Raw genomic sequence first — 12,202 nt, forward strand, 5'->3', positions numbered from 1 at the left:
CAGAAGGCAGAGCTCTGTATGTATAGTTACTGTGTGACCCGTTCTGTGTGCCATATTATACAGAGGATTTTATTCCAGAATAAGAAGCTATAGCGGAGGGATAGGCTATACTAGCAGCACCCAGATATAGGACCTCATTCCGAGTTGTTCGCTCGCTAGCTACTTTTAGCAGCATTGCACATGCTAAGCCGCCGCCCTCTGGGAGTGGTTCTTAGCTTTGCAGAATTGTGAACGAAAGATTAGCAGAATTGCGAATAGAAACTTCTTAGCAGTTTTTGAGTAGCTCGAGATTTACTCTGCCACTGCGATCAGTTCAGTCAGTTTCGTTCCTGGTTTGACGTCACAAACACACCCAGCGTCCGTCCAGACACTCCCCCATTTCTCCAGCCACTCCCGCGTTTTTCCCTGCAACGCCTGCATTTTTCCGCACACTCCCATAAAAACGGCCAGTTTCCGCCCAGAAACACCCACTTCCTGTCAATCACACTACGATCAGCAGAGCGATGAAAAAACTTTGTTAGGCCGTGAGTAAAATACCAAACTTTTGTGCAAATTTACTTGGCGCAGGCGCACTGCGAACATTGCGCATGCACAGTTTGCGACTAATCGCTCCGATGCGAAGAAAGATAACGAGCGAACAACTCGGAATGAGGGCCATAGTGAGGAGGACAGAGGGATAGGCTGTACTAGCAGCCCCCAGCTATAGCAGGGGGATAGGATGTACTAGCAGTACCCAGATATAGCGGGGGGACAGGGGGTTAGGATGTACTAGCCGCACCCAGATATAGCGGGGGGGAAAAGGGATAGGCTGTACTAGCAGTACCCAGCTATAGCGAGGGGACAGAGGGATGGGTTGTACCCAGCTATAGCGGGGAGGGGGGGGGGTGGAATAGGCTGTACTAGCAGCACTCAGCTATAGCGGGAGGACAGGGGGTTAGCTGTACTAGCAGCAACCAGATAGAGCATGGGGGGTGCCAGAGGGATAGGCTGTACTAGCATCCCCAGCTATAGCATGGGGGGGGGGGGGGGCAGAGGGATAGGCTGTACTAGCAGCCCTCAGCTATAGCGGGGGTCAGAGGGATAGGCTGTACTAGCAGGCCCCAGCTATAGCATGGGGGGGCAGAGGGATAGGCTGTACTAGCATCCCCAGCTATAGCATGGGGGGGGGGGGGCAGAGGGATAGGCTGTACTAGCAGCCCTCAGCTATAGCGGAAGTCAGAGGGATAGGCTGTACTAGCAGGCCCCAGCTATAGCGGGGGGGGGGGGGCAGAGGGATAGGCTGTACTAGCAGGCCCCAGCTATAGCATGGGGGGGGGGGGGGGCAGAGGGATAGGCTGTACTAGCAGCCCTCAGCTATAGCGGGGGGTCAGAGGGATAGGCTGTACTAGCAGGCCCCAGCTATAGCATGGGGGGGCAGAGGCATAGGCTGTACTAGCATTCCCAGCTATAGCATAGGGGGGGGGGGGGGGGCAGAGGGATAGGCTGTACTAGCAACCCCCAGAAATAGCAGGGGGGGGGGGGACGACAGAGGGATAGGCTGTACTAGCAGCACCCAGCTATAGCGGGGGGCAGAGGGGAGGGATAGGCTGTACTAGCAGCACCCAGCTATAGCGGGGGACAGAGGGATAGGCTGTACTAGCAGCACCCAGCTATAGCGGGGGGACAGAGGGATAGGCTGTACTAGCAGCACCCAGCTATAGCGGGGGGACAGAGGGATAGGCTGTACTAGCAGCACCCAGCTATAGCGGGGGGACAGAGGGATAGGCTGTACTAGCAGCACCCAGCTATAGCGGGGGGACAGAGGGATAGGCTGTACTAGCAGCACCCAGCTATAGCGGGGGACAGAGGGATAGGCTGTACTAGCAGCACCCAGCTATAGCGGGGGACAGAGGGATAGGCTGTACTAGCAGCACCCAGCTATAGCGGGGGACAGAGGGATAGGCTGTACTAGCAGCACCCAGCTATAGCGGGGGACAGAGGGATAGGCTGTACTAGCAGCCCCCAGCTATAGCGGGGGACAGAGGGATAGGCTGTACTAGCAGCCCCCAGCTATTGCGGGGGGACAGAGGGATAGGCTGTACTAGCAGCACCCAGCTATAGCGGGGGGACAGAGGGATAGGCTGTACTAGCAGCACCCAGCTATAGTGGGGGGACAGAGGGATAGGCTGTACTAGCAGCACCCAGCTATAGCGGGGGGGGGGGGGGGGACACCAAGGGAACGCTGTACTAGCAGCCCCCAGCTATAGCGGGGGGACAGAGGGATAGGCTGTACTAGCAGCACCCAGCTATAGCGGGGGGACAGAGGGATACGCTGTACTAGCAGCCCCCAGAAATAGCGGGGGCGGGGGACAGAGGGATAGGCTGTACTAGCAGCACCCAGCTATAGCGGGGGGGGGGATGGGGGACGACGACCAAGGGATACGCTGTACTAGCAGCCCCCGGCTATAGCGGAGGGACAGAGGGACAGTCTGTACTAGCAGCACTCAGTTGCGATGTCTGGCCCTACATATCGAGCTGCCGATTGGTAAGTGTGTATGCTTATCTAATCGGTTTCTGTGTCGGCGCTCTGGCGGGTCAGCAGGTAAATCTTATAAGTGTATACCTAGCCCAAGCGAAGAGCCAAATCTTTGTTTTAGACTTTAGAATCTAGAATTCCAATTAAGAAATGTTACTCTGTACTTTCTGCTCTGCATTATGTAACACAGCTGTGCCAATGCTTTGGGGTCAGTTTGAAAGTTGCACAAAGTTATTTCCTAAGCAGCCATGTGTGTATCTTCTAAGGGACGTTTCCAAACACAACATGGCTCAACAGATAAGGACTTTTACCTTCACATCTCACAGACAATCTGCTGCCAGCGAGGTGAAGAGGCGCCGCAGCCTGTCTGAGGGAATCACTGACACACCCAACACCACAGCGAGAAGCTGTAATATCCAGCACACAGCACCAATCTCCCCATCTGTGTCCTGGATAAATCCCCACCATCTGTTCTTACTCACTGGGCTCTACAAGCTGAAGCTGCACTATCTGGCAGGGGCACACTATTCTGAAGGTGGCCCCTCACCAGAGCCCCAGGGGGCCACAACAAGCAGGGCAGCTTTCACAGGTGCCACCAGTTCTGCATTATCCAACTTTAAATGGTGATGGGAAAGGGCCGAATATAGACTAACTAGTTACCAGCTCGTCAAAATGATGGAACATAACAGTAATGTCAGCACCGGCGGCTGTGCGCGCCCGAACAGAGCAACACTTGAATTGCTCCATCGAGTGTCATCTAGTGAATTACCCCCATAGAGGCGAGGAGCAGCATTAGCCATCTATTATACATGATTACATATGACGATGCGGTACAGCTTCGATAGTTTCACCCAAAAGTGAGAATGTAGCTGCGGCCACTACCTGGCGATGCAGCTGCGGCCACTACCTGGCGATGCAGCTGCGGCCACTACCTGGCGATGCAGCTGCGGCCACTACCTGGCGATGTAGCCATCTGATGATTGCCCACTACTGCTCCTATTGTTCCCAATAGTGTCCTGTATTAGTGGGCCACACATTCTCTTTTCTTCAGAAAGGCAGAGTGAGCAAAAGCTGGGAAAGTGTAGCAGGTATCGCAGGCCTCTCCACACAGGCCATCTTTACTCAGACTGATGAAGATTCAATATTGGGTGGTTATTACTTTAATATACATGTAAGGATTGCACTGCAGTACTTGGCTACATGACCACTACCTGCACAACATGTAAAGGAGAGAAGAAAGGCCCCGCCCACCTCCTGGGCCCCAGCACTAGTGCACACCTGTCAGGAAGAGAATGGGAAGGAGAGAGTACAGGCCCCGCCCACCTCATGGGCCCCAGCACTAGTGCACACCTGTCAGGGAGAGAACGGGAAGGAGAGTAAAGGCCCCGCCCACCTCCTGGGCCCCAGCACTACTGCACACCTCACAGGCATGATAATATAAATTTGTATTAATCCAATAAAAGGGACCCAATTATTAACATTATTTATTAAAAAAAAAAGAAAAAGGGCGTTTTCTCACCCTTTTCACATTATTTTAGTATCACTTAAATGTATTATTGAAAAACTGCTCTAAACCCTTTGATTCTCTTTTTTTTTTATTTTTAGTAAACCACATCGCATTCCCCATACTTATCATGGGAAGTGCGATGTGGGCCGAATTTACAACAACAACAAAAAACTGCAGTGTGTTCTGTGATATTTTTGCTCACATTGCAGTTTTTTTTGTTTTTTTTGTAAATTCGTCTCACGTCGCATTTCGCATTATGGGGTATATTCAATTGACGTCGAAAGCTGCTGTCTGTCGAAAAGACGGCAGTTTTCGACTTTTTTTTAGGTCGGAAGGGTTTCCAACCTATTCAATATAAATCGACAAGTCGAGGAATTCGTCTTGGCGAAAAGCACGTGGATCGGCGGAATAGCTGCCGATCCACGTGCTTGTGTCGAAAACGGGGCCAAAACCGTCAGGTTAAGGCCCCCTTTTCGACCATCTCAGTCAGACATAAAAAAATGTCGGACTGAGATGTGGGACCCAGCGGAGGAGAGAGGGGGGTGGGGGGATAGACAGGGGGACAGCCGCGGGCAGACAGGGGACAGGAGCACTACAGAACAGCACCGCAGGAGAATGTGTCACAGCTGCGCCACTCATGGCAGCATCCACCCGGCTCCAGCAAGTGAGGTCACACTTGCTGGAGCCGGGTGGACACTGCCGTGAGGACGGGCGGCTGTGAGACATCCTTCTGCAGCGCTACTGTAGCGCTGATCTCCTCTGTCTGCCCGCCGGCTGTCCCCGCTGGTCTCCCCGTGGCTTCCCCCCCCCCCCCCCCCCCCCCCCTCCCCCTCTCCTCCTCTGGGTCCCTCATCTCAATTCGAATTTTTAAAAGTCGAATTGAGATGAGATTGCATAGGGGTTGTCGGATCCATTCCGACAAATGCATGTCGGAATGGATCCGACCCTAATTGAATATACCCCTATAAGTATGGGGAATGCGATGTGGGTTACTTTAAAAAAAAAAAAAGGCAGCGGTAGCAGCGACGTCGGCACATGCGCAGCAGGACATCGGTACATCTGTGCGATGTAATCAATTACCGCAGTCTGGATTTGGGCGATTTTATCACATCACATCATTGGATGCAGATGGTGACAAATAGGCCACAAAATAAAGACTAACTAAACCAGCAGAGCACACGCCTAGGCCCTTACACTGGAGCACAGCTCACCTCTGCAGCAGAGCACACGCCTAGGCCCTTACACTGGAGCACAGCTCACCTCTGCAGCAGAGCACACGCCTAGACCCTTACACTGGAGCACAGCTCACCTCTGCAGCAGAGCACACGCCTAGGCCCTTACACTGGAGCACAGCTCACCTCTGCAGCAGAGCACACGCCTAGGCCCTTACACTGGAGCACAGCTCACCTCTGCAGCAGAGCACACGCCTAGGCCCTTACACTGGAGCACAGCTCACCTCTGCAGCAGAGCACACGCCTAGGCCCTTACACTGGAGCACAGCTCACCTCTGCAGCACAGCACACGCCTAGGCCCTTACACTGGAGCACAGCTCACCTCTGCAGCACAGCACACGCCTAGGCCCTTACACTGTAGCACAGCTCACCTCTGCAGCACAGCACACGCCTAGGCCCTTACACTGTAGCACAGCTCACCTCTGCAGCACAGCACACGCCTAGGCCCTTACACTGGAGCACAGCTCACCTCTGCAGCACAGCACACGCCTAGGCCCTTACACTGTAGCACAGCTCACCTCTGCAGCACAGCACACGCCTAGGCCCTTACACTGTAGCACAGCTCACCTCTGCAGCACAGCACACGCCTAGGCCCTTACACAGGAGCACAGCTCACCTCTGCAGCACAGCACACGCCTAGGCCCTTACACTGTAGCACAGCTCACCTCTGCAGCAGAGCACACGCCTAGGCCCTTACACTGGAGCACAGCTCACCTCTGCAGCAGAGCACACGCCTAGGTCCTTACACTGGAGCACAGCTCACCTCTGCAGCACAGCACACGCCTAGGCCCTTACACTGGAGCACAGCACACGCCTAGGCCCTTACACTGGAGCACAGCACACGCCTAGGCCCTTACACTGGAGCACAGCACACCTCTGCAGCACAGCACACGCCTAGGCCCTTACACTGGAGCACAGCTCACCTCTGCAGCAGAGCACACGCCTAGGCCCTTACACTGTAGCACAGCTCACCTCTGCAGCACAGCACACGCCTAGGCCCTTACACTGGAGCACAGCTCACCTCTGCAGCACAGCACACGCCTAGGCCCTTACACTGTAGCACAGCTCACCTCTGCAGCACAGCACACGCCTAGGCCCTTACACTGGAGCACAGCTCACCTCTGCAGCAGAGCACACGCCTAGGCCCTTACACTGTAGCACAGCTCACCTCTGCAGCACAGCACACGCCTAGGCCCTTACACTGGAGCACAGCTCACCTCTGCAGCACAGCACACGCCTAGGCCCTTACACTGTAGCACAGCTCACCTCTGCAGCACAGCACACGCCTAGGCCCTTACACTGGAGCACAGCTCACCTCTGCAGCACAGCACACGCCTAGGCCCTTACACTGTAGCACAGCTCACCTCTGCAGCAGAGCACACGCCTAGGCCCTTACACAGGAGCACAGCTCACCTCTGCAGCACAGCACACGCCTAGGCCCTTACACAGGAGCACAGCTCACCTCTGCAGCACAGCACACGCCTAGGCCCTTACACTGTAGCACAGCTCACCTCTGCAGCAGAGCACACGCCTAGGCCCTTACACTGTAGCACAGCTCACCTCTGCAGCAGAGCACACGCCTAGGCCCTTACACTGGAGCACAGCTCACCTCTGCAGCAGAGCACACGCCTAGGTCCTTACACTGTAGCACAGCTCACCTCTGCAGCACAGCACACGCCTAGGCCCTTACACTGGAGCACAGCTCACCTCTGCAGCAGAGCACACGCCTAGGCCCTTACACTGGAGCACAGCTCACCTCTGCAGCAGAGCACACGCCTAGGCCCTTACACTGGAGCACAGCTCACCTCTGCAGCAGAGCACACGCCTAGGCCCTTACACTGGCACACAGCTCACCTCTGCAGCACAGCACACGCCTAGGCCCTTACACTGGAGCACAGCTCACCTCTGCAGCAGAGCACACGCCTAGGCCCTTACACTGGAGCACAGCTCACCTCTGCAGCACAGCACACGCCTAGGCCCTTACACAGGAGCACAGCACACGCCTAGGCCCTTACACTGGAGCACAGCTCACCTCTGCAGCAGAGCACACGCCTAGGCCCTTACACTGTAGCACAGCTCACCTCTGCAGCAGAGCACACGCCTAGGCCCTTACACTGGAGCACAGCTCACCTCTGCAGCAGAGCACACGCCTAGGCCCTTACACTGTAGCACAGCTCACCTCTGCAGCACAGCACACGCCTAGGCCCTTACACTGGAGCACAGCTCACCTCTGCAGCAGAGCACACGCCTAGGCCCTTACACTGTAGCACAGCTCACCTCTGCAGCAGAGCACACGCCTAGGCCCTTACACTGGAGCACAGCTCACCTCTGCAGCAGAGCACACGCCTAGGCCCTTACACTGTAGCACAGCTCACCTCTGCAGCAGAGCACACGCCTAGTCCCTTACACTATAGCACAGCTCACCTCTGCAGCACAGCACACGCCTAGGCCCTTACACTGGAGCACAGCTCACCTCTGCAGCACAGCACACGCCTAGGCCCTTTCACTGGAGCACAGCTCACCTCTGCAGCACAGCACACGCCTAGGCCCTTACACTGTAGCACAGCTCACCTCTGCAACAGAGCACACGCCTAGGCCCTTACACTGTAGCACAGCTCACCTCTGCAGCAGAGCACACGCCTAGGCCCTTACACTGGAGCACAGCTCACCTCTGCAGCAGAGCACACGCCTAGGCCCTTACACTGTAGCACAGCTCACCTCTGCAACAGAGCACACGCCTAGGCCCTTACACTGTAGCACAGCTCACCCCTGCAGCAGAGCACACGCCTAGGCCCTTACACTGGAGCACAGCTCACCTCTGCAGCAGAGCACACGCCTAGGCCCTTACACTGGAGCACAGCTCACCTCTGCAGCAGAGCACACGCCTAGGCCCTTACACTGTAGCACAGCTCACCTCTGCAGCACAGCACACGCCTAGGCCCTTACACTGTAGCACAGCTCACCTCTGCAGCACAGCACACGCCTAGGCCCTTACACTGGAGCACAGCTCACCTCTGCAGCAGAGCACACGCCTAGGCCCTTACACTGGAGCACAGCTCACCTCTGCAGCAGAGCACACGCCTAGGCCCTTACACTGGCACACAGCCGCACCGATGTGACAGCTGCCACCTATCTCCGTGCGCTGGGACACAAGCTCTCCGAGGGACGGATATAATGACAGTAAGAGCAGCTGTGCAGTTTTAATTAATTTCCTTTCTCTGGTCCCTTGTTGAGAACCTTCCTGGGTCCCTCTGGAGAAGCTCAGAGACAGAATCACCTGTGTGATGCCAGCACGAACTTATCAGGGGAACTAATGGTATTGCGTTTGGAGTTTGTATGTTCTCATCGTACTTGGTTTCCTCTCATACTAAGAAGAAAAAAAACATTAATAGCAATAAGCCTAATGTGTGCCTATGTGACAGAGAATATACAGTAGGAGGTCGCCGGACTTTATGCAAACGCTGCTAAGAAGTCCCCTCCCTGCAGTCACCTGTGCGAGGACTGAGACGCTCGCCGACTGCATCCATAGCTGCTGAAACACAGACTGGAGCGACTTTAGATGCCACAATTGGCTGCACCATTGCATCATGCAACTTCCCTATAGCAGGCGCAGATTCTCCATCCCGGTATGGCCTCCTGTGGGCGGGGTGCAGCCTCAGCGACACTCTCATAAGACGGACCATCTCTGTGCGTCCGCTAAGCCACTTTCCTGTCACCGCCCAATACATTTTGAGACCGTGCACCACAAACACAACTCCGACGCTATCTGTACGCATGCGCAGTGTTAGACATACGCACTCTGTACTGCGTTTGACGTCGGCACTGCTTGCGACTCACAATCAGGCCCAGTCTGCACAAATGCAGGTACACAGAGCAGCTGGAGTCTGAGACTGGGCCACTAGTGTGTAACATAATGGTTTTACTTTGTGTGTGGCTCCATATCAGGACCTGTGGCCCCAACTGGCTGCTTCTGCAACAGGATCAAGGCAACACGCATGCCCTTAGTGCAGCTGGCACCCAGCACAGGGGTAATCGTGCTGCCAGCCTTACATATAGTAGAATGAGTGCCCCTGTTACTGTGTTGCACCCAGAGCACCCGCTCCATGCACACTTCTCCCCTTTATTGGGTTTTGGGGGTCCTGGTGTGGGATTTGAGGGTCCAAAGAACTCTGACAGTTATAGGCCCTACACACTGCCCGATCTCAGTGAAAGATAGGAACGATCTTGTTCATTAATGAACGAGATATCGGTCATATCTTTCAGTGTGGAGACTCCAGCGATGAACGATGCGCGGCCCCGCGCTCGTTCATCGCTGGTGCCCCGTTGGCTGTGTATGCAGGCCAATATGGACGATCTCGTCCATATTTGCCTGCACTTCTATGGAGCCGTGTGACGGGGAGTGAAGCAACTGTTTTTCGGCTGTGCAAATGGATTCTTCATTAAATCCATCACTCAGCAACGATCCACTTTTGTACCCATACGACGCGCCTGTGCATTACGGTGCATACACATGCGCAGTAGTGACCTGATCGCTGCGCTGCAAAAAACAGCAGCGTGCGATCAGGTCAGAATGACCCCCAATGACACCCATAATGTCAGTAAAATGAGTGATACAGAGAGAGTAGAGGAAGATCCTGAAAATGACTACTAGAATACAATACTGAGCACTGTGCAGTTATACATGCAGACTAGCAGATACATATACAACTAGTGACATCAATAAGAGAAGTTGTACTGAGTACTTGTCTACATATAGGGAAGAAGCCCCAGCACTGACTGAATACCAACAAGAGAAGTTGTACTGAGCAGTTGCATACATAATGGGAAGATCTCGCATACTGACAGAGAAGTTGTACTGAATATATATTATATATATATATATATCCACAGGTGGTCCGGCTCTCCATATAACAAAATTTCCAGCCCGGGTGCCCCCACACCTTTTGCAATAGAAACAGTTTCCACGTGCGCGGCACTCCTGAGCATAAACCAATCGACTCTTATGTAGGCATATAGGGTAACGTTTCAGTGCCCCCTTCTTTTATTGTAACGGCACTTTCATCAGACAATGATGAAAGTGCCGTTACAATAAAAGAAGGGGGCACTGAAACGTTACCCTATATGCCTACATAAGAGTCGATTGGTTTATGCTCAGGAGTGCCACACGTGGAAACTGTATATATATATATATATATATATATATATATATATATATATATATATATATATATGTTGCAAGGACTGGCACTCCTTAGGATCCAAATAAATGATGTAATTGCCTTGGTGCCAGATATAGGTGATAATAGCAGAGTGAAGAAAGTCCGGCACTCAAAGGACTTGCTGAACAGCAGATAGCTGGTTTAAATGACGAGCTGACAGCGCAGCTGCGCTGTCAGCTCGTCATTTAAACCAGCTATCTGCTGTTCAGCAAGTCCTTTGAGTGCCGGACTTTCTTCACTCTGCTATATATATATATATATATATATATATATATATATACATATATACATACATACATACATACATACATACACATACACATACACCTGGGACATACACTGACAATTGAAACTAATATATAAAAGAGAGAGAAAGGAAAATGATTATAACAGTAGGAAATCCTGAAAACCTGTCTGAGTATCAGCTCTGGGCTGGAGAGAGCAATGTCAGTGTAGCAGCGATCCCTGGCAGCACTACTATGTACATAAATGCCATTATTCCCAGTGGAAGGCGACAGAGGTGGACTGTGGAACACAGATAAGCAGACAGTAATCACAGTACATGGTGACAGTACCTGCCAGCCTCCACCTCTCCGGGTGAGCCAGGGACAGCAGCCTCCTCACGTCCTGGGAGGCCAGGCTCTGCTTGCTGCCACCGGCCTCCTTCCCTGGGTCCTGTCCCTCCTCTGCCGGTTCCCCAGCCTTGCCGGAGGGGGCACCACTGTGACACCTGTAGCTGGCACCGGAGAGGGGTGGGCATAACGTCCTGCCCAGTGTGTGGGCTCCATGGTGTGCAGCTGGCCTGGCGGTGGTGGTGGTGAGCAGGGGGTATCTGCCGGGCAGTGTAGTCCTATAGGATCTGCCCCCAGTGTACACAGGCTGCCTGCACAGCAGCAGCAACCTGCCCCTGCCGGCTCCAAGCATGTGCGGGAGGGAGAGAGAGGCGCCCAGCATGGCTGCACCAGGGTCACCTACAGCACAGTCTGCCGGGGGAGCTCACCTCCTGGGGGTCTTCTCCATGGGCCGCAGAGATATCTCCTGTGTGTGGGGCTGAGATAAGGCTGCAGCACTCCTCCTTCTGCCTGGGTGTGGGGCTCTCATATCTGCTATGTCATGGTGCTTGTTCCAGCAGCAGCAGTGCCCTTCCTCCTGTGCCCGGCCTGTCAGTGCCCTTCCTCCTGTGCCCCGGCTGTCAGTGCCCTTCCTCCTGTGCCAGGTCTGCCACTGGCCTCCTGTCCTCTCTGCCCCTAATTCCCCTATCTGCCCCCTAACCTCTGTTACACACACTTGCCCCCGCCCCTTCCTCCCTGCAGGCATTGCAGAATTAACCCCTTGCTCCCCAGGCTCTGTCTAGGTGACATTACAGCGATGATGACATTGTAGTGACTGTCAGTATCTATGACAGCACATAATTTATTCCCTGTTTCTGTACAGAGTAGCCCCTGGTACAGAGGTGCGGGATATTATTACCGGAACACAATAATATATGATATTACACGTAGGAATAGAGCCAGCTGAGAGTACCCCCGGTGCAGAGCCGGCGCGCGGTCTCCTGGTTCCCTCACTGTCACGTTTAGAACGTTTGTATTTCTATTTATAAACAGTAACTGTAAAGCCGATACATTGTATCAGTGCGGGCTGCACCACGTGACGTCCCGGGCCCATGTGACTCCATTCACACACCGCTCAGTGCAGGGGAGAGAGGGAGGTACACGAGGGAGCTGTCAGG

General features: G+C 54.0%; 1 protein-coding gene across 2 annotated transcripts in view; it reads right to left on the reverse strand.

Annotated features, from left to right (window-relative positions):
- ABCB10 (ATP binding cassette subfamily B member 10) overlaps positions 1-11,757 on the reverse strand; it is a 50,721-nt gene extending 38,964 nt beyond the window's left edge. Inside the window, exon 1 of one of the 2 annotated variants that reach the window (XM_063935121.1) lies at positions 11,474-11,757. Coding sequence is in view for 1 of the 2 variants with exons in the window: in XM_063935120.1 (XP_063791190.1) it covers positions 11,049-11,427 (379 nt within the window). In the remaining variant the exon portion in view is untranslated. Of the gene's footprint in view, positions 1-11,048 lie in introns of both variants that reach the window. The other variant, XM_063935120.1, reaches the window with a different exon arrangement.
- Positions 11,758-12,202: the final 445 nt, after the last annotated feature.

Source organism: Pseudophryne corroboree, chromosome 7, assembly GCF_028390025.1.
Source record: "Pseudophryne corroboree isolate aPseCor3 chromosome 7, aPseCor3.hap2, whole genome shotgun sequence".
Taxonomy (NCBI): domain Eukaryota; kingdom Metazoa; phylum Chordata; class Amphibia; order Anura; family Myobatrachidae; genus Pseudophryne; species Pseudophryne corroboree.